At 39.7% G+C, this 27,954-nt stretch overlaps 2 protein-coding genes across 2 annotated transcripts; both read left to right on the forward strand.

The window, feature by feature from the left end:
• Positions 1–792: 792 nt before the first annotated feature.
• On the forward strand, positions 793–10,473 carry acadm (acyl-CoA dehydrogenase medium chain). The gene is made up of 12 exons (XM_087832223.1): positions 793–882; positions 1,602–1,713; positions 1,992–2,089; positions 2,840–2,909; positions 3,184–3,284; positions 4,113–4,193; positions 6,999–7,129; positions 7,307–7,415; positions 7,668–7,808; positions 9,028–9,123; positions 9,238–9,486; positions 9,568–10,473. Exons 1-12 carry the CDS (start codon positions 868–870, stop codon positions 9,637–9,639), a joined length of 1,275 nt encoding a protein of 424 aa, XP_087688349.1. The 5' UTR covers positions 793–867; the 3' UTR covers positions 9,640–10,473.
• A 486-nt stretch (positions 10,474–10,959) lies between these two features.
• rabggtb (Rab geranylgeranyltransferase subunit beta) lies at positions 10,960–15,891 on the forward strand. Its single transcript, XM_006792333.3, is given in 11 exon segments — positions 10,960–10,977; positions 11,311–11,365; positions 11,368–11,390; positions 11,724–11,831; positions 12,150–12,347; positions 12,654–12,759; positions 12,865–12,917; positions 13,221–13,331; positions 13,743–13,868; positions 14,392–14,541; positions 14,706–15,891. Coding segments are annotated over 11 exon segments (1,089 nt in total). The 3' UTR covers positions 14,847–15,891.
• The last annotated feature ends 12,063 nt before the right edge of the window (positions 15,892–27,954 follow it).

Consider the following 27,954-nt stretch of genomic DNA (forward strand, 5'->3'; position numbering starts at 1 on the left):
TGTGACCTGACTCTGACCATGAGCACCACAACCACTGTTCACCAGTCACACACTGTAACTTTAAATCCATCACAGTACAACCAGCTAACCTGTTTACCCTGTGCTAAAAAGCAGCGCATTTTAATGCAACCTTTTAAAAACACAGTTAATCTGCTATGGTTTGTTTTGCAGCAGGTTTCACAATATGAAAAAAAAAATCTGATTCTAACATCTGATTAAAAAACACAGGACTTACAAGTGAACTTTAAATTTTCAGTTTATTAAATACCACAGAGAACAGGATTGCCTTTCATGCGTCACTGTTTATGGTGAAATTGGTTTGATGTTTGAAATAATAATAATAAGTTCCCTCAAATGCGTTAAGTCAAAAGTAAAGTCTGTTTTGAAATGTAAGGAGTAGATAGTACAGATATTTGTTTAAAAATGTAGGGAGTAAATGTAAAAAGTTGTCAGAAAACAAAACTACTCAAGTTAGGTACAGATGCCTGAAAATTCTACTTAAGTACAGTAACTAAGTATTTGTACTTCGTTACTTTCCACCTGTAAAAATTCTCCATAAATGTGCACTAAAGCCTAATCTTGGTCGTGTTTTATTTTAGTTAATGATTATTTTTTTGGGGAAAAAACATCTAGGTTTAGTTTTGTTTTATTTGGCTAAAGTAATCTTTCTGTGCTTTAACGCATTTTAAAGTGATATCTGCTGTAAGGTGAAGCTTTTAAGTAACTAACTGGGGTAAATGTCACAGTCACGGCCAACCAATGACACGTGACTAATGTCACTGCTTTGATTGGGTGAGAGGACGCTTATGTAGAAGTAGGGCAAAGGTAGTACATGGTTAGTGCAGAGAGTCCTCTGGTGCAATAACAATGCTGCTGAACAAGGTAAATTTCTCTATTTTAACAATGATCTGCCTGTCTCTGTTGTGGGTTAACTCCTTAAAGAGTTTCTGTGAGCATCTCCCGATTGACAGTTTATCGATCTTCATCCGATTTTCTGCATGTTTAGCGACTACGTCACACGGTAGCGTTAGCTAGCTCAGTACTGTAGCGGCTATAGCGTTATGAGACGTTATCAGAGGAATGTTCATTTAGTCTACATGTAAAAAGGTTTCTCCTAAATCTACACGTAATTTTATATTGTCAAAATATGCATTCGTGCATTAGTTACACCAAAAGGTTTACCTTTTTAAATTGGACTAGGCAACATTGGAGTTTTCAAAGAAATTTAAGGGACAGACTCTAACCCCTTATAAATCTCAATGTTACATCTCAGCAAACAAACAAGCGATCAAAAAGCACCGTTACAAAAGTGAACAGGAATATATGAAGACACAACTGTCAAACACGGCAGTAAAAGACAAATAACTCTACCATTAATGCTCATATTCCTGGGTTGCAGCCAAACATTACCACGGCTCACAGGCTTATGAATTTGAGTAAAGAATTCACGAACAGGAAACTCACAGTGCTAAGAAAGTGCACTCACACTAGGCTTTTTGTGTCATTTTCATGGGTGGTGATTAATGATTCTTAAGTTTTTAATTTAACAGGTGTGAGGTGTCACAAACTGTCTGATGCATACCTATATTTTTTACATACAGGTCCTCAGAGCTGGTGTGCGGCGTGGGATCCGTCTGCAGAGCTCTTCTACAGCTACAGCCAGTGCCACAGCATCTTCCAGCAGCCCTGCAACATCCCTTGGCTTCTCATTTGGTAAGTAGGCTACAGGCCTTGGTAATATAATATATAGTGAATGTGGGTTTTGTTTTTGTTTTTTTTTTTTTTATTCCCTAAAAACAGAGCCTCTTTGATGCAGACCAAGAGGCTTTTGAAATCCCCTAAAGTAAAATGTAATCATTTTGTTTTTGAAGTAGGGTCTCATGTAACTGATGCATGAAATTCTTGTTTAGCGAATAACTGCTCCAGTGATGTAGTTTATAGGGATCTATTAAAATAAAGCTAAAATGCTTTGTTGCTTCTTTGGCCCACAGACTTGACCGATCAGCAGAAGGAGTTCCAGCAGTTGGCGAGGAAGTTTGCACGAGAAGAGATCATACCTGTTGCTCCTGCTTATGACAAGAGTGGTGAAGTGAGTAAAGCGAGGCTTGGGCTGCTGTAGCGATGGTCTAATTTTTTATTTTTTATTTATTTTTTCTTTATATATGTAGATGTGCTTGTACTGTTGATGTCTCTAGAGATTTTCAATTATGGTTATCACTTAGTAGGTCTATAGTCAGGGGTGCACATAAGTGGTCCGCAGGTGCGCATTCGCTGTCAAAATAAAAGACGCACACCAGATAAGAAGTTGCAACGCGCGTTTGCGTACATAAGATTTTCTGGAGGGGGACAGACATTTGTTTAGAAGTCGTAAAGATGCCGAAGAAGCAAGCTCCTATAAGCAGTTACTTTGGTGTTCCTCCACCTACAAAGAAATGTCAGAAGGAGTCCGAACCACAAAAGAATCGCATATTCTCGGAAAAGTGGTTGCAGGAGGTGAGCTGGCTTCAAACAAATGATGAACGCACAGAGATTTTGGTGCAGAATATGCCGTGAAAATCCCACTCTAGCGGACAAAAACGGTGCCTTTTATATGGACACAAACGCGCGTTACAACTTCTTATCTGGTGCGCGTCTTTTATTTTGACAGCGAATGCGCACCTGCGGAACACTTATGTGCACCCCTGACTATAGTGCAGTGGTGCTTTAACCTTTCTATTTTTTTCCTTTGGCATGATTGTTAAAGGCTTAGTAGAATCAGAAACAGAATGTCTTTATTGTCATTGTTACAGGTACAGCGAAATTAAAAATGGTAACGCTGACATGTTGTCTCCCTTTACAGTATCCTTTCCCCATCATCAAGAAGGCGTGGGAGCTTGGTATGGTTAACGGTCACATTCCACAGGAATATGGTATGTTGCCTTGTTTGAAATTTAGTGGCTCATTCTAAACTTTGCTTTGCATGGATGAGATTCATTCACAGGTAAAATATTAGTGCAGTCTCCATCATACCATACATGTTGCCTTTACATAAAGAGATATTACAGATAGCTGTAATGTTGTTGCCTAGTGTGACCATGTTTGCTGTTCCTGGGGGAAAATGGCAGTGGACATGTGTTAATTTCAAGAAACTCGACACACTGAACACTGCATTTGAAAACCTTATTTGTTCCTCTTTGTTTTCAGGTGGAATGGGTTTGTCAAGCTTTGACACCTGCCTCATCACTGAGGAACTGGCTTATGGATGCACAGGGATGCAAACTGCCATTGAGGCAAACTCTCTCGGAGTAAGTTATTCACAGCCTCTTTATTTATTTATATATATATATTTTTTTTTTTCAGGCCCACCAAGACACAAACCTAGAACCAGATTTAGAGCCTTTAAACTGGCTTTGTAACTTGTTTAAATGTGTTTTAGAACCTGTTGTTCCAACTGATCCACCAAAAATGGACTGCTGCAAAGCATATTGTTTATTTAGCAAATTATTACAAATACAAATTTGCTTCAAGGGGCCATATATTATCAGAATCTGTCTGACTCTCATTCCACATTCGGAGGAGAAAATGTCTCCTAAAGTAAGGGAAAAGGAGAAGTCGTAGCCAAAGAGGCATAATTTTTCAGTACATATGGACAGGAATCGGAGCAGGTGCCTCTGTCAGTGCGCCCCAGGGCAGCTGTGCCTACAATGTAGCTTGCCATCACCAGTGTGTGTGAATGGGTGGATGACTGAATGTAGTGTAAAGCGCTTTGGGGTCCTTGGGGACTAAGTAAAGCGCTATACAAATACAGGCCATTTATCAAGAAGACAATTGAAAACGAAAGCCAATAAACAACATGAGTTTGGCAGCAGGACAGAACTCATATCAGGGATGATTAAAAGGTTATTTTGAACCCAGGGGGGAAACTTGGGGTTTATGTAATCAGCCATCACAGGCTCTCTGGAGCCGGCTTTTGACTGTTCATCAGCCAGCTGTTTAGATTCACACGTACAAAAGTATTTCATGTTAAGAAAATAAGGCTAATGATATGCTCCCAAAGTTTATTTCATGCATATTGAGCACAGAGGAGAAGAGCAGCTCTGTTAGAATGAACTGTATCTGTTTTCCCCACACAGCAAATGCCTGTCATTATTGCTGGCAGTGATGCACAGAAGAAGAAATACCTGGGACGGCTGACTGAGGAGCCTCTCATGTGTGTAAGTATTTAATTGGAAACGATGACATGATTTGATATTTGGAAGAATGCAGCATCTAGTGATGTGGCTTGTTCTGCAGTAGTTCCATCATCTACTGCAGAACATGCGTACAGATAAGAGTCCCCTCATATATTTTAAGGAATATTTCTTTCCTCTGTAATATTTGATGGGGAACTATTAGATCTTTAACTGTCATGGTTACTACTCTTGATTTTAGTTAAGTGTCAATATGCCAAACTGTCATCTAGAATTAAAGTACTTATAAACATTCAGTTCACGTGTTTTCTTCAGGCGTCATATTTGGAGGTGCTAATTCTCATTCTTGCTGTTTCACACTTGGGTGCGAGCCTCTGCAGTGTCAGCTGGAGGCTGTTGATTTATCCCTCTAAATCTCTAACCTCACTTATGGCTATGAGCTCTGGGTAGTGACCAAAAGAATAAGATGTGGATGCAAGTGGTGGTTTTCCCTGAGGACTGGCTGGCCCCTCCCTTGGTGATGGGGTGAGAAGTTCAGTCATTTGGGAGGGAGTCAGAGCAGAGGTGCTGTTGCTATATGGCACAATGAGCAAGCTGGATATGGTTTGAGGATCTGATTGAGATTCCTTCTTGGTGCCTCCTGGGTAAGGTGTCCTGGGCATGTCCTACCAGGAGGAGGCAGAGATTATGTCTCTTGGCTAGCCTGGGCACACCTCGGTGTGTAATGAGCTGGAGGAGGTGGCTGGGGAGAGGGAGGTCTGGGCTCTTCTGCTTGGGCTGCTGCCTCTGAGACCTGGCCCTGGATAAGCAGCAGATGATCAGGCTCAAACTTCTCCATGAATGAATTTCCATAATTGGGACTGAAAGGGCTACCCAGTGAGACTTCCTGTTTCTGTAAGGGAGAGTTCTTACTAAAATGTTTCTGCTAATTTAATGAGGAATTCTGTGGATGGAATTCCGTAGACCTCAGTGGAAATCTGTCATATTCCGTGGACTCACAAGCTCATCTAGCAGCACTACTGGATGACCTTTATCAACATTAGCAAATGACAAATCATCATTGATAGATCTTTTAGAGCCTTTCACGCAGCGAGAATTTTAAAAAGAACATTTTGTTGCTCTGGGAAAAACAAAAAGAACCTAACTTCTTCTTCAACTAAACAACAAAGTTGGTACAGAGGCATTAGATTCTGGTGCAAATAAAGAATTTCCTAGATTTTAATTTCTTAATTGTAATCCACTAATTGTTTGTTCCTCATTTTGGTAAATGGTTTGTACAGAGGGAGTGGTGTCCAGAGTCTTTACATTCATTGAAATAATTTGGTGTTATTGCAGTTAATTCAATTCAATTTTATTTATATAGCGCCAAATCACAACAAAAGTCGCCTCAAGGCGCTTCATAGATACAGAGAAAAACCCACAGTGTTGCTTGTAAATATATTGACACTTTTTTTTTTTTAAGATGGTTTAAAAAGAAGATAATTCCTGATTACTTAACTGTCTGTTTGGATAAGTTGATTTATGCTGGATGTCCTGAAGTCCTCTTTGCGTGTCCATCTGTACCTCCTGCCACTCTGTTGTGGACCTTTTTGTAGATGACTTTTTTGGTGCAAACAGTTCTGCTCGGTGATGCTAAAAAGTGGATCACTTCTTCAGTGGAGAGCCTGTCTGACTGGTTGCCAACCCTTTCGTGCTCTCTGTGCATCCTTTCCATCCACTGGGATCGCCAGTTTGATGTTCCATGCGTATAATCCAGCACCTCCTGTGGACGCTTCTTGAGCTTTATCACAGAAAGTTCTTCTTTATAGGAACTTTTGTAATCTTTAAGTCGCTATGACCCACCTAAAACTTTGAAGGACACTGGCAGGCAGTCACATCACAAATGTCTTTAATATATGGTAGCAGAAACTAACACATTTCAGCCTGTGGCTTCAGTTTCTACGACCTGTGGCTGTGACTCTTTTTAAAGCACCACCTTAACATGTGGTAGGCGCAGGTGATGTCAATAATCAACCCAACAAACACAATGACAGAGCATTTAACTTTCAAGTTTGTTTATTAACACCTGTTACGGATTCAAATATTGGGGATGGATACAAGAGGAAAACCAAAATAACCACACTGGTCCGGCCGGGTCAAGTCAAACGATGATTTAATGAACACACGCGTGGGAGATGGACACCATACAGCAGACAGCATCAGATCTCAAAATGGTGGAGCCTTGATCAAACTCTTATAGCCTCTAGTGGCCCCCACCTAATCATAAAAGCCTAAACATTCACATTCTTTCTCACACAGCGCCTAAGCTATGACCTTGGCTCCCTGTTTATCTGCTCCTGCTGAGATGGGGCAGTATGCTCTGTTCTCTTCTAACCAGACAAATAAGGCGATGACTTTCTGTGAACAGTATTTCTTATAACTCAGCAGTATAATGCATCATAAAACAATATCATTCATTCACAATAAATCAGCAGTCTAATGTAATGCAGATCAGTTTACCAAATGTAATAGTTATCACCTTCTTCTAATTCAGGAGAATAATGCAAACTAAAACTACATAATAATTCACAATCTTTAATTAGGGGTCTAACATGGCATAAAATAATATTATAATCCGACACACCCTTTATAGAACAAATGGTAACAAATTAAGGAAAGTTTGTTTGTGTAAGAGACTTTGAACAACAAGGCAGTCCAGAGTGCTTCTTGTTATACCGTCATGCCTTATTTATCTTGTAAAAAGGACCATAAACTCTGTTTTACTACTGTGTGCTGACAGCAGCAAACATGCTGCTGTTTTCAGTTTAACTCCTGTGTGGGTTTCTGCAGGCGTACTGTGTTACTGAGCCCGGGGCAGGATCTGACGTGGCTGGCATCAAGACACGAGCTGTGAAAATGGGCGATGAGTATGTTGTTAACGGGCAGAAGATGTGGATCACCAACGGAGGGAAAGCTAACTGGTGTGTGCTCGCAGTTGCTGCTGATGTATTGCATTCGTTAAAGTTGTAGTGATCAGTTTTAGAGGGCATTCATCCTCAAGGCCACTCTGAGTGCTGAAATTTGCACTACTGTTCTCTCTTTTCTCTCTGACTACTCCAGCAACTTCTGTCTGCTAATTTAGTCTCTAATACTTTTAGGTACTTCCTGCTTGCTCGCACTAACTCAGATCCCAAGTGTTCAGCCAGCAAGGCTTTTACTGGCTTCATTGTGGATGCAGACACTCCGGGAGTTCAAATAGGAAGGAAGGTGAGCTGAAAAAGTCTTTTAAAACATTAATCACATTCTTCAGTGAGCAAATCATATTTTAAATGTTGCAGAAGTTTGATGCTCTGTTCTATAAACATTAGACGCGTAATGTCAGATAATTACTTTACTGAGTAGTGCAAATGATAGCGTTGTTTGTTTAAAAAAAAAAAAAAAAAAAAAAGTAGTAATAAAAGGAGGAAAAATGTTCAGTTTGTAAATGTATCCCATTTTATTTTGTTTTTGTGCCTGTAGGAAATGAACATGGGCCAGAGGTGTTCTGACACGAGGGGCATTACCTTTGAGGATGTAAGAATACCGAAGGAGAATGTCCTGATCGGAGAGGGATCTGGATTCAAAATTGCCATGGGTGCCTTTGACATGACCAGGCCACCAGTAAGTTTTCCAGCTGTGACAAAACGTAACATCTGTAACGACTGTGCATAGCTTCATCTTTACAAGAAGTAAAGACGTGATTCATCTTTTGGCATCAAATTATATCTGCAAATAAAAGGATTAGAAATTGGAGTGCAAAAATCTGAAGTTATTGGTCTTTAACCTCTTAGGACCTGGTGTCCACATATGTGGACATCACATTTTTGGTTATTTAGACCCAAATACTCAATTTTGCTCTACAAGGGCCTGATATCCACTTAGAGGGACATTATACTGCTACTGTTCTATTGAAATTTTAAACAAATATCTTCATTTGTGGCTCTTATTTTTCTTAGAAACAAAAATTGGGGAAAAAAAAAAAATCTGGTAATTCTTTGTTTTTACATTCACTGGGCCCCAATATGCCCAAATATCAAAGAAAAATTAAAAATGCATGCTGTGGAAGAGTTCGGGTCTTAGGAGGTTAAAGGTGTTAAGCAGTGGATTCCCCCCCCCCCCCCCCCCCCCTCTCCTTTGAATCTAATTTAACTTGCTACAGTTTAAGAGATATATATAATTTATTTATATTAAACTGATAAGAGATAGATAGATAGAGGTGTGTGTAAAATTTGTGCTACTGTAGAATTAACACTGACAGCTAAGGAGAATATCTTTATTTATTATTTTCACTGTCTAATATTGATCAAAGTTGTCTCTGAGCTTGTAGTTTGAGTGTGACTCAGCAGTACTAAGATGCACTAGTGTGGGCGCTTAAATTTAGTTTTTCACTCACTCGCATGGTAAAGGCTCATCACACGAGACTAATTCAAACGTGTGCTAACAAATATGAACCATGATTTAAATGGCGATAATTGGGTGCCAGTTTGGCTCAGTGGTTGACCATGTGACTGCATGCCGCATGGCCAGAAAAGCAGCGGACCAGGTTCGAGTCTGACCTCCTGCCCTTTGCAGCCTGTTTTCCCCTCTCTCCCCGCTTTCCTGTCAGTCCACTGTCTCTATCCTATATAGACAAAATGCTAAAGAAAACCTGGGTTTGTTTCATAAACAGTTTATGAGCTGCCGCTGTCACAACAGGAACTTTGAAATGTAGTAAAACATCAGCAGGAAACTAAACAAGGACTACAGTGGATGCAACATCACCAGATTTAAGGACAAAAGTTTAAACTTGTAGCTGAAGATTTGTCTGAGCACGGTTGTTCATGTATTTGCTCCAATGCAGGTGGCAGCAGGAGCTACCGGCCTGGCACAGAGGGCGCTCGACGAAGCCACCAGTTACGCTCTGGAGAGGAAGACCTTCGGCAAAGTTATTGCTGAGGTGTGTTCAAGCATTTTGTTTGTCCTTTAAAATCTGGGTATCCTTAGTTGGACTGCTTTTGTTTTAAACTCGGATGAAGAAAAGATCAACGTGCTTCTGTTTCTTGTTTCGCAGCACCAAGCTGTGTCCTTCCTCCTGGCTGAGATGGCGATGAAGGTAGAGCTGGCTAGGATGGCGTACCAGCGTGCTGCCTGGGAGGTGGACCAGGGCCGCAGAAACACCTACTACGCTTCCATCGCCAAGGCCTTCGCAGGGGACATCGCCAATCAGGTGGCCACTGATGCTGTTCAGGTATTTGGAGGCAACGGCTTCAATAGCGAGTACCCTGTAGAGAAGCTCATGAGGGATGCAAAGATCTACCAGGTGGGTGACAATAATGTGCAACTATGCACTACTACACCATCTCAGCTTCATCTTCTTTAATTAATCTGATTTCTTTTGTAGATCTACGAGGGCACAGCTCAGATCCAAAGGCTCATTATTGCCCGAGAACACCTGGGAAGAGCCAAGAAATGAAGTCTGCTCATCATCATTTAAACTTACTTTTCATGTTTGGTATACATAATGTATTTGTTTCTTTCTATTTGGCCACTTGAACTCAGGATAACGATCAAAATTTTGCATTAATGTCACTTCCTACTGCGGTTTTCAAGAGTGATCCAGATCAACACGACCCATCAGCCTCCTTTCGCCTCAGAATTCACGATGCCATAAGTTACACCAATTAATCAAGTCACAGAATATGACACAGCTATGTCCTGATCACAGAACAGTTTCTGTTAATGATGGTGGTGGGGGCTGTGTAGCATTAATACAGTGTGATCTGCCAATTGCCTGTTGTGCTGTGAAGCTTCTGCTGATGAACCTGAACTGTTGGGACTAAAGTTAGAAAAAAGGGACTAGGATTGGACTAACCTTTCGCCTTACTCTGTTGCTGCAGTACTTTAACAGTGTGATTGGTGTTTGATCACATTCACTCTTCTTTGCATCAGAAGTTTGATAAATGGTCATTAATTTCTTCATGCCTTACTCTAAGCCTTTTCTCTCATACTGATCTTTGTTTGGTTTTTTTTAAAAACAAAAGGTTTTAAATGTAGAAATGAATTTCTTACCAGAATGTGTAAACATACTGATGAGTGTAGAATTGCATGCTGTCTGAAAACAGTTTGATTTTACATTTAGTTGCTGTCTCTTCTACATTTCAAATGAATATCCAGTGTAAAGCGGCAGCTTTACAGCTTACCTGTGCAGACAAGGCACGTGTGGCTGAGCTGACGATAGACCGTTGTCACATCATAGAGAATTGCGTCCATAAATTGTCACTGAATAAATTATTTCATTCAGTCTAAACATTTATTTTTCTTTCTCCCATTTACTAAATCAACAAGCAGTTTGAGTCTTTTCTAAATTTAATTTCTTCTGAGTCCTCCACGTGCTGAGAGAAAGCTCATTACCTAATGACAGAGCATTGACAACCATGGTTTTTTTTTTTTTTTTTTTTTTTTTTTTTTTTCTTTTTATTGCAAGCGTCTCTTGTTAGGAATCTGTCAAATATTCATTATATTCAAGGACTTTTAAAACAACTTTAACTTTAAAAAGTCTGCTTCATTTTCAGTTCTGTAATTGAAGTAATATGTGTAGATAACAGCAATATAGTCTTCAAGACACAACAGCAGCACTAATGTCCTTTATGTAAAGGCTAGGTGTAAGACACATTGCTCATGTGTGGGTTGGTTAGAATCCAGTCTTCTAGGGGGACAGAGTGGGGAGTGAGTAGAGGAAGGAAAGAGTTCAATATTTTTGACAGCCTGATGGATGAAACTGTGTATCAGTCTGATGGGGGAGGTCACCACAGTACTGACTGCTAGGCAGGTGTTACAGTTGTCAAGGAGGGAGGGCAAAGAAGCAACCAGTGATCTTTTCTGCTGCATTTACTATGTGATTTAGGTGGTGGAGTTTCCAAACCACATAGTGGTGTAGCTGGTCATAGTGTTTTCAGTGGTGCCTTGCTTGAAGTTGCACATGATGGATATGGAAAAATAATTGCAGTGGGACATTTTCCCCCAACACTGCAAAAATAAATGACTTGAGTAAGATACCTGAACATTTGTGCTTAAATATATTCGAGTAACAAATATCACTTCAAATATGAGGATTTAGGCTGCAGTTCTCCTTCCAAACCAATAGGTGGCAATAACGCGCTCCAAACCAACAGCCCGAATTGTTGTAGAAGAGGAAGAAGGAAAACGCCGGATCATGTCAGAATGGTAACCAGCGACCTGTTTCTAGTGTGATAACGAGTGTAGTTTAGGATAACATTACAATAAAAGATTATGTAAATGTGCTCTTTCCTCTAGTCTATCCAAACTTAGTCCCACACAAGCGAGCTAATCAGCGAAAGCAGCTAGCAGAGTGGCTAAGATGTTAGCATGTAGCAGCCTGTCAACAAGCCGTGAATCATGTTAACAGTCAGCCATTTATCTGCTAAACAGGGGTTAACTCAGCGCTAGATTATGAAGAGGAAGAAGTCAAGTTAGATTTTTTCAAGTTATTGAGTTTTAAGGCTGTCTGACGTGTTGTTGATGTGTGTTGAATTTCAGGGGACCCAGGTGAAAGATGTGATCATAAAGCCCGACGCTCCCAGCACGCTGCTGCTGGAGAAACATGCAGACTACATCGCTGCCTACGGCTCCAAAAAGGACGACTATGTGAGTACAGGCCTCATCAGAGCCTTGATATCTGTGTTTCTATTCTGGGCTTGGCCACTTGCAAGTAAAGGGTGGTCGTTGTCATCCCGCCACTCCAGTGATGGCAATGATCCTACCCAAAGGAGATGAGGAGTTACTGAATGGGATGAGAAAGTGTGGGACTCAAATTCTAAGGGGTCGCTGAATGGGTGGTCTTCAAAACCTCCAGATAACAATCCAGTTGAGCTTCTGTGGTAGACTTTGGAGTTCAGAGGGGCAATCACTAAAAAGCATCAAATGTTTTTGAACTAACGCTGCTGACCTTTGGTGTTTTGTCAGGAGTACACGCTGTCTGAGTACTTGAGGATGAGCGGCATCTATTGGGGGCTGACTGTGATGGACCTGATGGGCCAGCTACCCAGAATGAACCAGCAGGAGATCGTAGACTTCATCAAAGCTTGTCAGCACGAGTGTGGAGGCATGAGCGCCAGCATCGGACACGACCCCCACCTGCTCTACACCCTCAGTGCCGTCCAGGTAGCAGATTACTCTCGTATTCTCTACAGCTTTAATTCTAGATGATACACTGAACTTTTAAATATTTATATGTGCTTTAATATTTCTGAATTGGGCCCTCTTTAGCAAATTTTTTTTTAGCAGTTCTAGTGTTTATTCCTCTAGATGTTTATTTATTTTTTTTCATAGTGCTGCTTATATTTAGCTCAAGTAAACATCTCAAATTGTGTCCCATAGTGTCTGGTCTGTAAAGGAACTTGAATGGTCTGCACATGGTGTATTTTATGTTCTCTTGTTTATTAGTATTTTGTGAACTCTCTTCCTCAGATCTTGTGCTTGTATGACAGCGTAGATGCGATTGATGTGGACAAAATTGTGGAGTATGTCAAAGGGCTGCAGCAGGAAGATGGCTCTTTTGCGGGGGACAAGTGGGGTGAGTGAGTTTTACTCTCACATCCCACAATACACGTGCTTCTAAGTTAGGGAAGAAATAAATAAAGCTAAGAACAATTTTTCTAAATTTTATTTGTCTTTGCAGGAGAAATAGACACACGGTTTTCCTTCTGCGCTGTTGCTACACTCGCATTACTGGTATGTATGTTAGTCTTTCCATGTAAATTATTATTTACATGATTTATTAGTTAACTTAAAACTTTTTATAGTTTATAGAACCTGTTTTAGAAAGTCCATTACTCAGCAGTGTTATGTGGAAGCATCGGACTTTATTTGTGTCGATAAAATGAGGCTAAATAAATAATAAAGTTACACAATATCACAAAGTTCATCAGTTGACTCAACAGCTCTTTCATTCTTAAGTCTTAACAAGCATGTTTCAATAAACTGTGTTAATTTAAGCTTATTATACTTCATTTTAAGATGTTTTTTGTTTCCCAGGGCAAGATGGACACGATCAATGTTGACAAAGCCGTAGAGTTTGTTTTGTCATGTATGAACTTTGATGGAGGCTTTGGATGCAGACCTGGTTCTGAGTCTCATGCTGGTCAGGTGAGTTCACTGATATACTGATATTTACTCCCACAGAAAGGTTTGGAGACTCTCAGAAGTGTTTTGTTTCTATTTGATAGAAAATAGAATTGAGCAAAATTGCAATTATTTGTCAATAGATTCAATAATTATTATATTATTATTATTATATATAAATTATTATAATTTCATTTTTTAAATTGATTGATTGAAAGTTTCAACCTAAAATAAAATAAAGGAATGATATGTTAAGTTAACACTTCCTGCCTGATTTGCTCCTGCACACCAGTCTTGTTGAATGAAGCTGACTTATAAATGAGGCCAAGACAGTTGCAGTGTAAGGATGACGTGTTCAACCTGGTGGTGAATTTGGCACTTTAGGATCAGTTGGTATTAAAATCAATTTCCGGTGTTTTCCTTCCTGTCTGTCAGATTTACTGCTGCACAGGCTTCCTGTCGCTCACTGGCCAGTTACACCAGTTGAACGCTGACCTGCTGGGGTGGTGGCTTTGTGAGAGACAGCTGCCGTCTGGAGGCCTGAATGGTCGACCTGAGAAGGTTTGTGCCAAACACTGTGAAGTATTAAGTTACTTAATGAAAGTATCTGGTTTTATAGTTTGAAGTTCAGACTCCTTTGCAGTTGAAGAGTTTGAGCTGTAGAAGCAATAATGTAGATGGAACAGGCTGATGATTTATTGAATTAGATTACCTGTTAATAAATACAGTTTTTAAGCTTAAATAAAATATTAATGTGTCTGAAAGGAGGAGATCAGCTTCCTCCAAAGGGTGGCTGGGTTCTCCCTCCTCTTTGGGCCTCAAAGTAGAGCCACTCCTCCTCCACATTGAAAGGAGGCAGTTGAGGTTGTCAGGCATCTGACTAAGACTGACTGGGCTGACTGACTTGACGCCTCCTAGTTGAGGTGTTTCAGACATATCCTACCAAGAAAAGTGGAGCTAAAGGAGGTGGAGTGGGTAGAGGGAGCTCTCAGTGGCTCTGCTAAGACTGCTGCCTCCATATTCTGAACCAGCATGTGGCAGAAAATATGAGCGACACCTCTGCTTTACTTTCGGTATCATTCAGCTTCCAGATGTGTGCTACTCGTGGTGGGTTTTGGCCTCGCTGAAAATCATCGGCAGGATCCGCTGGATTGACAAAGACAAGCTACGAAAGTTTATTTTGGCCTGTCAAGACGAGGAGACGGGAGGTTTTGCCGATAGACCAGGAGATATGGTGAGAAGAATTTTAAGAATATTTGAAAAGTCTTTGCATGTGAGGTAAAGCAGGTGGTTTCAAAGACACTGAGTGCAAAGCATTTTGGTCCACTTCTGTGGCCCACTTTTGTAGTATTTTCTCTATAATCAGTCTTATTGATTCTTGTTAATCCTCCTTTGCAGGTGGATCCTTTCCACACCCTGTTCGGGGTTGCAGGTCTCTCCCTGCTTGGAGACGAACAGATCAAAGCGGTGAATCCGGTGCTGTGCATGCCCGAGGACGTCCTTCAGCGTATCGGCCTGCAGCCTGACCTCCTCAGCTAACCTTCTGATGCATCACACAGACACTTTCCACCCGCACAAACAGAGGCTCATGGCACGGCTGGATTTCGGGTGCACAGAGTCTCACAGTTTGGACATGACTTCCTCTGAACCTCTCTGTTTTAATCCTCCTGCTACTCATCGAGTCGTAGTTCTCGTGTCACTGCAATGAAAGGAGGGGCTTAAAAAGATGCTTTGAAGTGTCATCGTCTTTGCAGAAGGCTGGAAATCATGCAAAAACATTCAACAACATGCAACAACAACTTCTCAACTTACTCACTATGTCAGTTTGAGGGGGAAAATGTGAAAGTTTGCTCACAGTTAAAATGTTTCATCTTCCAGCTTGTCCTCTAGCCAAGAAGCTATTAGTGTTATGAGTTTCTTTGGCCAGAAGTTCCTTCTATTCTGTCCTATCGTGCTTTATTATCATGTTTGTTACTGGAATGACTGGGAATATTCATAGCTTATCAGCTTTGACCTTGAGTGTAAAGAATGGAAGCGATGAGTCAGATGAATTCGGCTGAGGGAGAAAAGGTAAAAGTTAGATTTGCTGTTTTAGTATGTTATCACACATAAAGCTAGAGCTTTTTCAATTTCCTGCCTTTAGCTTATTATGTATTTGATAAGAGCATGTGAAGAGCAACACTGCTCAGTAGGCTTTAGAAGTGGAGATGCATCATAGGACAGCTTTTTCCATGCATTAAAATAAACCCTACACAGACTCTTATTTTGGCGGGCTTTATGGAAAGAGAAAATGTTCTCTTTGTTACTGGAACCACCCAGAGCTTAAACACTATCATTGGTATGTTTAATGTCTTATCCAGGATCCTAGTTACACTATTTATTTAAATGTATGTTGCTCAGTGCAGCTGTGTTAGATTTGCCTCCACAGTGCGTGTAACATGAAATATTTCCAGTACCGTCAAATGAAATGGCTTTTCAGACAGCTTCACGTTCACTTTGTGCACTCTTCTCGTCTTACAGAATTAAATTTCTATCTGTTCTTTGTTAACTGTTAAGTGTCAATAAAGAGAGACATTATCAGTGAGTTGGTAAAGCATTCGTTCTTATTAGTTTTCCCCTTTTAAGGGCTTTTAATACTTAGTAAATGTCATTGCTATACAAAATGAATAGTCACATAGAGAGACCCCTGTGTTATTATACGTTTTAAAGTTCAGTTTTCAATGAATTCTGCTCACTAAAAATATTAAAATAAAAAACAAATTGACTTCATCAGCAAACAAAGATAATGCAGATAAATAATGCCAGTCATCGGAGTTTTATCTTCCCGTAATTGTACATTCTAGATTTTATTGTCGGGATGAAAAGGCCGCTCGAACCCATTAAAGCATATTCAGATCAAGCATTAAAAGGACCATATGATGATGATGATGATGTTGTTTTGCTTTGTTTCTGTTTGATTGTTTAAAATATACGTTTTGTGTCATTAATATGAATTTGATTCCAGGAGAAAAAAACACAAATCCCTTGGGGTCAGGAAGAGCTTCTGATGTAAAAATCAGCCGAATCAAACACGCGGCGCCGCCTCTGTCGCTGTTGGACCCCGTGTGATTAAGTGAGCAGCTGGAGCTTATTTAAAATACAAGTTGAAACTTGACTCTAATGAAAATGAAAAGAAGGCAACTATATTGAGACTTTTTCCCAAATCCGAATAGTAAACGTGTAAGTCTACTTTTAGATTAATTATAAGTGATACAAGTTTAGAGTCTCCATAGTGTTTTGGTGAATAAATTTGAATAATGCCCCACAAAGACTTAAACTAAACTTGGGCTTTGAATTTTCAAATCCCATAGCAATTCTTCTCTAACATGCACATCGAGTCTATTTACGTATTTGGGCTTCAATTTAGAAGAATCTATTGTTACCCTGCTGTAGAAGACAAAGTGAGAAAGGTGCCACGGTGGCAATTTACTTCAAACTAAGTTACACAGAACTTGAACAGCCACAGAGTAAACAAATCCATTTTGCAGACCAAGGTAACAGTTTGGTTTATTTTACTTATTCAGCTAACAAAAGAGGAAGGCCATCTGCTGCCTCTCATGCTCAGGTAAACTTGAATCGACTACCAATAAAATACTAACAGGTTTTAGATGAAGCTGATAACTCCATGGTGGAAGAAAAGGTGTAATGATCAGCAGTAAGGAGGATTCAGACCTACTGCTGTAAAAATATGAATATAATTTAAGAAAAATCAAAAGAGGCAAATAATGCAGAGAAAATACCACCTTTGTTTTTCTCCTATATTACAGCTAGATTATCACTAATGGACAGGCTGTTTCATTTGGCTCGCATTGGGGCTAATTATGGTGATACCGAGTGATGATTATTTTTCATTGTGGAATAATGTGCTGATTTCTTGATTAAAGGTTTTGGTTTAATGTTTACCCATAACACCAAGTAAGCCGCTCACACTGTGATGTTACTTAAAAATTGAAAACTACTTAAAAAATGAAAAGAAGAACATGTATTTTTCACACTGGGTGAGCTGGAGCACTGAAATGTGGGACATTTTTAAATGAAAGACAGTTAAACAACAATTAATATTTTAGTTTTAAATATTGTTGTTGTTTTTTTTTTTATGTTGGTTTGCTTTTGAAGCTGTAACCTGTGTCTGCTGTTACTTTAGCATCTTTGCATGTGTGATATGCAAACATTTCATCTTGTGAGCACGGTAACTTAAGCTGTGTGAATCGTTTTTGTAGTTATTTCACTCTAAAAAGTGCAACATGACCAAAGGAAAACCTTTCAAAACTCTTCTGCTGCCGTGGCTCAGCTGCTTCAAGGTTCACGGTGCTGTATTCAGAGATTGTCTTCTACATACCGTGTAACGAGTGGTTATTTGAGTTACTTTCCTATCAGTCAAAGCAGTCTGACCTCTGACATGTGATAGAATGTGATGTGGTTGTGTGGGAAAATCAGAATAGTCCAACGGTTTCTGAAACACTCAGACCTTCCTGTTTGGCAAAAACTGTGACACATTTAAAATCACTCAAATCCCCTTTCGTTTGCACTTTGATGGTCAGCTTGAACTTCAGCAGGTCATCTTGACCAAACGCACTGAGTTGCTGCCATGTGATTGGCTGATTAGAGAGTCTCGAAGCCCAGAGGTTTTAATTATTAATGGATTAAAACTGATCTGGAAAGCATTCATAAAGAGTCTGTTGATTCCCTGTCATAACTCCTCTGAACTGCATAAACAGTCACTATTTGAAAAATATTTTTTAACATGTTTGTACTTTGTACCAGAATCTTAAATATTGTATAGACGTCGTTTTCATATGTATGAGCTCGTTCTGCAGAACTAAATTAGCTTTGCCACTAGATGGCAGCCTTACCTTTTTTAATATATATATATGTTGCTTTAAGTCTCTCTTAAGTCCGTCATAATTATATAAAACCAACAGACTGGATAGAAATTGTATTAGGCATTAAATTAATGCAGTTCAGTACACAAGCCATAACATGCAGTATACTCTACATTTAGTTTTTGGTTATGCTATTGAAATTTACATGTTTTTGAAGTCAGGTTATAGACGGTGTCATGCTGGAGTTTTATTCTTTCCTTTTGCAATCCATAAACTAAATCCACAGTCTGTCATGAGATATTTTAGCTTTAATATCTAATGTTAAGCATTTAAACAGCTTGTAGTTAAAGACTTTCATGGATTGCATTGATTAGGATAAAACTCTTTTTACTTCCAGCATTAAGATTGATGCTGCAGTAATGAAGCTGGCAGCCCACAGACTCTGCCGATGCTGTGTGAGAGATTGTGTTTCACAGCGGTGGCAGACTGCAGTAATGGACCGGGGTAAAGAGATGGATGCAGTCCGTCTCTGTAATTCTCTCCTACCTGTTTTCCTCCATGTAATGAAGATAAGATTCCCCCCTGCAATGTAACGGCGATAAGAAAATGACACTTTAACTGAAACAATTTTCTAACAAAGGCTTTAATAAAATGTCAGTCTAATGATAAAATGATTGCAGTAACTATGGAGAACATTATTATCTCCCGGCAGTAATTAGAGCATCAGGACCGTGAAGATGGTGAAGCACATTTTACATTAATATTCTGATGAACTTCATCACCCTGGGAAGTAACTTTAGATAAGACGCGTTTAAAGTTTTGATTCTTGTTAGTGACAGGGTTATTTTACAGCTGTTTGTAGTCATTTTACATTTATTTTTTCATCTGTTTTCATCTGTTGTTGCTTTGTGTCTTTCAGTGGGCATTTTGTGTCTGTGTCTAAGCCTTATTTCATAGAGCTGTTAATTCCTGTTGAGAAGCGCCATTAGAACACTGTGAAGATGTTAAGATATTTAACATGATTGCATGGTCATTTTTAAGCTCTGTGAGTCCAGAGGGACAATTTTCTCACTGTTTTTTGGCTGTCAGTGGTCCTTGTGAATCTGCTTGTGGTCTTATTGGGTCTATTTTTAATATTTTTCAATTTTTTATGAACTTTTGAGCCTGTTTTGGGTTTTTTTTTTTAGTGTGTTTTGGCCTTCTTGGGTATACCTGTGATCATTGTGCATCAGTTTGTTTTGTGTCTTTTTTGTAGATGATATCTTAAAATATTTTTTTATGATTTTGGCCCTGGCCTCCCAGCAGTTTCCTTGGCCGCCCTTGTGCCACCTCGTTTAATAAAACCTGGAATCACGAGGTCCCCCACATCTTCAGCTAACCTGTTCAATATTCCATCCATAATACTAACAAGCCATCCTTCTCTGACTCTGGTGTGAGGTATGCAGCGGCCAATCAGACCCAAGGTGCCCCTGGCCCTGCCTTCACCTCTGCCACCATTCCTGTCGCATGCATTTTTCATCGTGTTATATTCTTAGTGCAATGTGGTGCTGCAGAAAATGTACTGGGAGCCTTGTATTTATTTGTGTATTCATTTAGTCCATGGGGGAGCAGTAATCTGTGGGCCCCTGGTGTCTGGGCAGAGACAAACATGCTGGTTGTTAGGCTGCTGAGAAACCCCACTGGCTCTCATTAGTGAGAAAGAGACAGGGAAGACAGAAGGTGGGAGAGAAGCAAAAAAGAAAAAAGTGTGAATGAGAGACAGAGGCGAAGAGTGAGGAAACCAAAGAGAGAAAAGGAGCAGAGAGACAGATGGATGGATCACAGCTTTCACCTCTCTGTCGTATTTGTTTGCAAGGAAAGCCGCAACCCATTTTTCCTCCCTCTCCTCTTCTCAGTCCTGTCACCCTCTCGTTATCTCTCAGCACAAAATACAGAGGATTAGTCCAGGACAGGCAGCTGCAGCCAAACGCTGCTAAACCACAGGCACAGCAGACAATCACTTAATAAATGTTTAATTAAGCCACAGCAATATTATGTGCGCAGAGATTACTCATGAGTTTGGAGCAGTTTTGTTTTTAACTTTTCACCCAGTTTGGTTTTATACTGCTTCTGTTATTGCCTCTCAGCAGCTCCGCGAGAGGTCGGTTTTGCAGCTTTGGCATGAATTGGACAGTCTTGTTTGTTTCCAACAAATTTATAATTTACCTCATGTTGCTGGTGAGTTTGTTACCCGTCAACTGACAGAGCAGCTGCAGCTGGTATTGTGGCTTTGCTTAAAGCTTCGCCGTGTTGTCATTCAAAAATATAGATTTTTCAGTGCTTTGGCTGAAGTGAAAGGATATCAGGTGTCTAAAATCTCTCAGGCAGCTCTATGCAGTGAGCTTATTTTCAGTCTGAAGGTGAAGAAAAACAAAACTGCCTCAAAAATCTCTGAGGTTTGCTGATTTTGCTTGAAGCTTCTGTCTAAAGAAGACAAAATAACTCACAAGCGTAACTGACTTTTTCCTGGATTACTTATTAATAAGGAGATTTAAACCGCTGTCACGTCTGTATGATAAACCATGAGATGGATAATTTAGCAGGAAAAGGTCCAACGCTAACAAACAACAAAATTCAACAAAGTTTTTGCTCACAATGTGAATTTTGAGGCATCCAGTGAAGACTGGGATCAAGAAGTCTCTGTGCTCAGCCAAGAAAAACTGGCCCATAACTCTTGGTGAAAACAAGAAGTCTAATACTCAGCTTTATGGATGGTAGTAGGCGGTCAGGATTGCTCTTTAGACAAGTCCAGTTTTTATTTAACAATTAAATTCCTCATGGGGTACCAAAGCAGTACAGTGGTCAGCTCTGTTGCCTCACATCAAGAGGGTTCTTGGTTCAAACCTGCTGGCTGGCTGGAGCCTTTCTGTGTGGAGTTTTTGTGCTCTCCTGGTGCTTGTGTGGGTGTTCTGTCTGGGCACTCTACCTTCCTCCCACACTAAACTTAACTGGCAATTCTAAATCGGTACGAACACGAGTGTGAGATAGGCTCCAGCTCTCTCATCACCCTGAAATGGAAAAGCAATTAAGAAAATGTGTGGATGTATAGATGATTAAAAACTGCACAGTTTCAAAGCAAAAGGAGTAACAGCTATGATGGCCCTAAAGACAATGTCTAAAAATAGTATGGAAAAATAATTGCACCTAAAAACCAAACAAAACTAAACACTGTCAGAAGAACAACTAAAAACAATATAAAAATAATACAGAAAAACTAATGATACCACATAGGACGCAAACTCCAAATCTCCTGGGTCAAACTCACAAACAGCAAACAATATATATTTTAAAAAATACAAATGAAAGTAAATATTAAAAACTAACCTACACAGAATCTAAATCTTTTGTTTTTTGCTGCGACCTGAAGTTCCGATCAGGCATCAACACCATCCTTCATGATTTTTTAATGACTCATCTTCTTCTATGGTGAACTGTCAGCCACTTAGACTGGATAAGATTTCTTTCTTTTTTTTTTTCTTATATTTTATTCATACATCAAACATTATATTTTTAAGAGAGTTTGAACTCAGCCTGAACAGCCAGACTCTTAAGAAAACAGAAGATCCCTACAGATAGTGTTACTGAGTAACGTGAACAAAAGTTTACACCTGACCTCAGAAACAGCAGCAGGCAAAACAATCTGAACTCGAGGTCTGTTTGGAAGCTGTTCTGGAGCATCTGCAGTTTAATGACAGCAGGGCACCTCTGAGATGTACGCTGGGCTGAACTTTCAACTTTCAAGAGAATATTTCATTTTGTCTCATGAGGATTGATTTTCTAAGCAACTAACAACTTGAAGTTACTAAGGAAAAAACCCACAGTAGTGAAACGAGACATCAGTAGATAGAGAAGTGTAGAAGGCATGATTATTGAAATGCTAGAAATCTCACTGCTGATGGTAAATATGAAGTCTTGCTCAATGCCAGTCTTCCCAGGAGTGGTTGTACCAGCAAACTCACCGCAAAGTCAGACTGTGCTCAGACAAGATGAAGCACGAAACCCTAGAGTTACATGTCTTGATGCATTCTCAGTCATCAAAACTTGACTGAAATTGTGTCATGCAATTAGAAAGTGAACCGAAGCACAGCAGCAAATCTACAACAGACTGAAAATGTAAAGAATCATTGTGCTGCAACAGTCCAGTCAAAGCCCAGACCTCAACCAGATTAAAATGCTGTGGCAGAAACTTAAGAGAGCTGTGCAAAATTGAATGCCTGCCTCTTGATAAACTGAAGCAACGCTGTAAATAAGAATGGGCCAAAATTCCCACTGAGAGACTGAGAAAGTCACACAGAAAAGGATTACTTGCTGCTAAAGGTGGTTCTACAAGCTACTTAATCGTAGGTTGCAAGAACCTAATAGTCTTCTTTGTTAGGAATTCAGAACTTGTGAGATACATCTGATTTTGAATTGTAATTCACTTGTTATCAGTATATTTAGCACTACCCTGAACTTATAAAACATACCTTTGAGGTATGCACTAATCAGGCATAACATTATGACCACTGAGGGGTGAAGTGAATAACACTCATTATCTCTTCATCATTGCACCTGTGGGTGGGATTTATTAGGGAGCAACTGAACATTTTATCTTCAAAGTTTATGTTGGGAGCAGGAACTGGGGAAGGGTGATGATTTGAGGAAATTTGATAAGGTTCCAGTTCTGATGGCTAGATGACTGGGTCAGAGCATCTGCAAAACATCAATGGCTAAGGCTCAGTGATGCACGTGGTGAGGAAAAGTTGTGTGGTCTGGTCTGACAGATGAGCTAATGTGGCTTTGCAGACCAGTCAGAGTGTGGATGCTGACCAATGTCCACTGCTGAAAGCACCAATAATGGACATGTGAGCATGAAGCCATGGAAAAAGTCGGTCTGGTCTGATGAATCATGTTTTATTTTACATCGGGGTGGGCAAGTCCAGGCCTCGAGTGCCAGTGTCCTGCAGGTTTTAGATATCACCCTGGGTCAACACACCTGAATTAGATGATTAGTTCATTACCAGGAGAACTTCAAGACATGTTGAGGAGGTCATTTAGCCATCAAATCAGCTGTGTTGGATTAAGGACACATCTAAAATCTGCAGGACACCGGCACTCGAGGCCTGGACTTGCCTACGCCTGTTTTACATCATGTGGATGGTCGGATACTTATGCGTACCTTACCTGGGGAAGTCGGTGGTGGCAGTGTGATGCTTTGGGCAATTTTTTGCTTTGAAACTTTGGGTCCTGCCATCCATGTGAATGTTACTTTGTACCACCTTCCTAAGCATTGTTACAGACCATGTTCATGCTTACATTGAAATGATATTCCCTGATGGATGTGGCTGAGGATCTGTTGCTAACATCTTGGTTGCACGTCCTCAGGGGTCCATGAAATCCATGCTTCGACAGGTCAGGGTTCTTTTTGCAGCAAAAGGGGAACAAATGCAATCTTAGGCAGGTGGTCATAGTGTTAAGCCTGATGAAATCAAGTAATAGCCAGAACAGAGCATTAAATATTTCTTATAAATTAGAATCCAAATCTTCCCTATTTTTAATTTACAATAAATCTGGAATAAAAACCTAAATGAGTTATGCACTTTTTGACATCTGCTTTTATGATGCAGATCTTCACACCTCTCGTTCATCTTTCCCTGAACAGCTTCTTCCATAACTTTTGAAATGACAGGTTGCAGCTACGTTTCCACAATAACAAGAAAAAATGAGATGATGAAAAGCTCCATAACAGCTGGTAAATGGACCACCGGGTGCTAGATTTGTCTTTGGTATGATGTGTGTGAAAAGCAGCAGATGTCATATTTATTGCCCTACAGTGATAACTGATAATCTGGCAAATCTTTCTAACCCATTATCACCTACTGTTGTATTCACTAGGAGGCAGTAAAGCACAAATTTTGGACTGTGATGATGACATGGATCAGAGTTCAGAAAGAATAAAAATGTCCTTAAAGCTGCTGAAGGGAAAATGAAAATGGAAACGAAATTTTTACCTGGGCACGGACTCCTAGTCTGCAATTCATTTATTAATACAAATGAACCTTGTGTTCTGAGATGAATCATTCATACATTAACAAAATGACACAGTGTCCAAAAGAACTTGTGGTAATTACATTTCAATTTATGCTTGAGAGAAATTTGTCATAGTGAGTCAAAATGATTCATTCTTGTGAGCCGTCTTGAAAGCGGAGGAACACAGGACAGATTATCCGCTGTTTCTGTGGCTGCAGGCGATACGAAGTGTGAGTAGAGCCTCTGAAACAGATGTGTGAAAATTGTGGTTTACACAGGTCTGGTCTGGAAAGCCACAACTACCAGATCACTATGTAATATTAAAATGTTCATTATAAGACAACTGTGGGAGTTTTCTGAAGAAGGGTTTGTTGTTTGAGATCAATCCAGAGAAAATATTCTAAATAATCTTTGTGAAAATATGTTGAATTAAATGTTGAATTAAAGCTAAAATTTTCATTATATTTCACCAAATTTTGAATTCAGCCCATTTTTAATTATAAAAAGTTGTCAGTGTATTCAATAATAGAGAAAAAAAAACCTAACAGAGATTTCTTGGTGATACGTGTGGTAATGTGTGACCAAATTTGTAATACAGCTGATTTTTAGATAGAAGGAGCTCAGAAAGCAGCCAAGAAAAAGCTAAATATGAAGATTTCAAATGTGACGACCTGGAAAAGTCCACCTGCTGAAGCAAAGTGTGAGATTCCACAGCAGCTGTTAAATTTTGCTGATAGTGCTATCATTTTGTCAGGATCTCCTAATCACCTTTACATTTTATGGTCCAACTGATTACAATCATTTTCAGGGTCCTTGTTTTTATTTGGATTCTGCTACAGTGGCTTTGAATGATCCACTGTTTTAAAAAAACGTATTTATCTTACAGTAGGTCTTGATACGACTCTACCTTTAAGCCAGCTTTCTTCTGGTTGGATGCTGTTCATAAACAAAATGATTTGAAAAGCTGGCGAGTGGGATTTGTGTGCTCAAGGCAAGTGCAGTGAACAGAAGGTGAGGTCAATATTAGAAAAGAAATAAGCCCATTTAAAAAAATATGATAAAAAAAAAATTGAGCAATGTAGTTTTATCTGTTTGATTTATTTTTATGTTTTGGATTATATGGGCATACCAGTGAAATTGAAATTGCAGTTTCTTTCCCCATCAGGAAAGTCAGCCTTCCAGAAATAACGGTCCAAAGATGTGCTTCTATTTGATGCTCATGTTCTATTACATCTGTTACCACCGACCAATTTGTTTTAATCATTTTATGATCCATTACTCTCTCCCAGTTCATCTCTGTGCATACCATATCTTAAATTATTTTAACAACACTTGCTTCACTATCCTGAACATTGTTGGCTCATAAAGGTCACACCACACCAAAGTAAAATCCCAGTCATGGCTTAATGAGACTCTGTACTCAGACAGCAATACAGGAGAGTAGGGCGGAAATGGAAGGAAGACACCCTTCTTCTCTTCTAAAATTTTAATAAATTTAAAATAAAATATTAATATTTTTAATTCTGTCATTCCTATGTCTAAAGTATTCTGTGGGTATGGTTCCTGTACTCAGATCAACTATATGTCATATCTTTTTTTAAACTATTTGATTCTTTATGGTGTTTGATCAGTTTGAGCCAACCTCACATCCACACTTAACTAATATTTTTAATTTGAAACCCACTGAACACCAACGCCATTTCCCCCCATACTCCTCAAAGAGACTTTCAGCAGAAATGGGTTTTAGAAAGCATGACACACACAGTGGTTATAATATTTGTGACTTTTATTTACAGAGCTGTTTCCAAGCTGCAGCAGCCGCTGTCCCTTTCTCTCTTGTTTGCCCAGTTTCCCCGCACTGCTGCTCCAACTCAGCTCTCTTCCTCTTCCAGGTCCCAATGTGCTACTGAAATAGAGGAGGCATGATTAGACGATCGTTACCAGCCAAGTTGGCCAACCCCTCCCCTGCAGCTGAGCTACAGAACTCACCACACTCTTATAAGAAGCCCAGACTTAAGACAAAGTAATGGCCAGAACAGAGCCACAGTAGGTACCTTTTCTGGAGAAATCCATTTCCCAACGCCAGCTATTCAATATTTCATGATCAGTGAATCATTTTTAACAATATATCTGTGTCCACTGTACTAAATTCAATTCATATCTGTCTAACAGGTTGTTTTCAATTAGTATTAGTTTGTATAATAGGCTGTTTTGACTTGTGGTGTACCCCAGGGCTCTATTTTGGGTCCTATTCTATTATCCCTCTTGGGTCCATATTAAAATGCATGTTAGTGCCCAATCACTTATATTTCAATTACACCCAGAATTTGCTCTTCATCAGTGAGAATAAAACTAAAATCCTGGTCTTTAATCCTCCTTTAATCCTGCTTGGACAGCTCAATTCACAAATTTGCTCAAATCTCTCAGATCTCTGGCTTCATGCTATAAACCTTACATAAAGAACCCTGGTGTAAGTTTATTATTTTCCACTCTGAAATTAGATTTGTAGGTTGCATTCACTGGGAGACAGAAAAACAGCTTCATCACAGACAGAATTTGCTAAGACTTTTCACAAAAAGCTTTGTTAAAAAAATCTGTTGTCTACAAGTAGTGTCTCAAGTGGTGTCTTAAAAAAACATTCGTGTTGGGTTAAGACATGCCAGCATTTCATGGAGAAAGAGGGAAAAACTCCTGTTTGCTGCTGAATCCAAGACAAAGTTGAATGGCAATAGGGTGAACCCAGAGTGAAGTCTGAAGTCACTGCTCTGAGCTTTGAATCCACTCCTCCTAGACCAAGAAAGAGTAGTCTACTCTTCAGAGGCACCTCGACCCTCTGGTTTGCATCTTTGTGAAGAATGATTCATACTGCAGCAGAAAAGTGAGTTCAAACACAGCTTTGAAGGCTATATGGGCTATAAAACATGGATGTAGTCACTGTGACACTTCCCACTGGTGGATAAACCAAGGACATTGGTTGCTTACATGATAGCCACTTACCAGAGCTAATGTCATATGAAAAAAAATTGAAAAAAGGAGATTGAAATCATACTCTTTTTGCAAAAATGTCTCCTGAGGTGTTGAAACAAGTGAGAAGTGGAGTCATTTTGTTACAGACTTCTATGCAGCCGGACTTCTTTTTGCAACCACGGGACATTTCCCCCCCGCTGGCCATTAAAAAGAATGCAAGGTTGAGGTTTCTCTATATGTTAATTTCTTTAAGACCAAAGATTTTCTTGTAACTGACCACAAACCTGTTGAAAATTTTTGGAGCCATGGGAAGGCAATGAAAGAGAAATTATATCTCTGGGGCTTTTTCAGAACATTTCAAGATCCTGCTGGGATAAAATGGATTTTCAGGTTTGAACAAATGTGGAGAACATGCAGCTTGACTATGTGTATGTATGTAATATAAAACAGAGGAATTCCTCTTTAGTAGTATTAGAAATTTAACCCCTCACTGTACATGCGGAGGTATGCTTTGACATCACTTATATCTGCAATTATTATTGCTACAATAGTACTTACAGGCTTGTCTCCATCAGCTGAGAGCCTCTATCAGAGTCTTTGTGTCTGTGTCTGTCAGCACAGGAGGAGGGTTTCAGGGGGCAGAGAGGGCATCATCACTCAGGCATCTTCTTACTGGGTTCACTGCACCGAACTGAAGCCTGGGAACCAGACCAACGCCAACTGTTCCCATCAAACAAATGGATGCAGGTTCTGTGAAACTGAAATCAGAG

The sequence above is a fragment of the Neolamprologus brichardi genome, chromosome 18 (assembly GCF_056152115.1).
Source record: "Neolamprologus brichardi isolate AB-2024 chromosome 18, ASM5615211v1, whole genome shotgun sequence".
Taxonomy (NCBI): Eukaryota; Metazoa; Chordata; class Actinopteri; order Cichliformes; family Cichlidae; genus Neolamprologus; species Neolamprologus brichardi.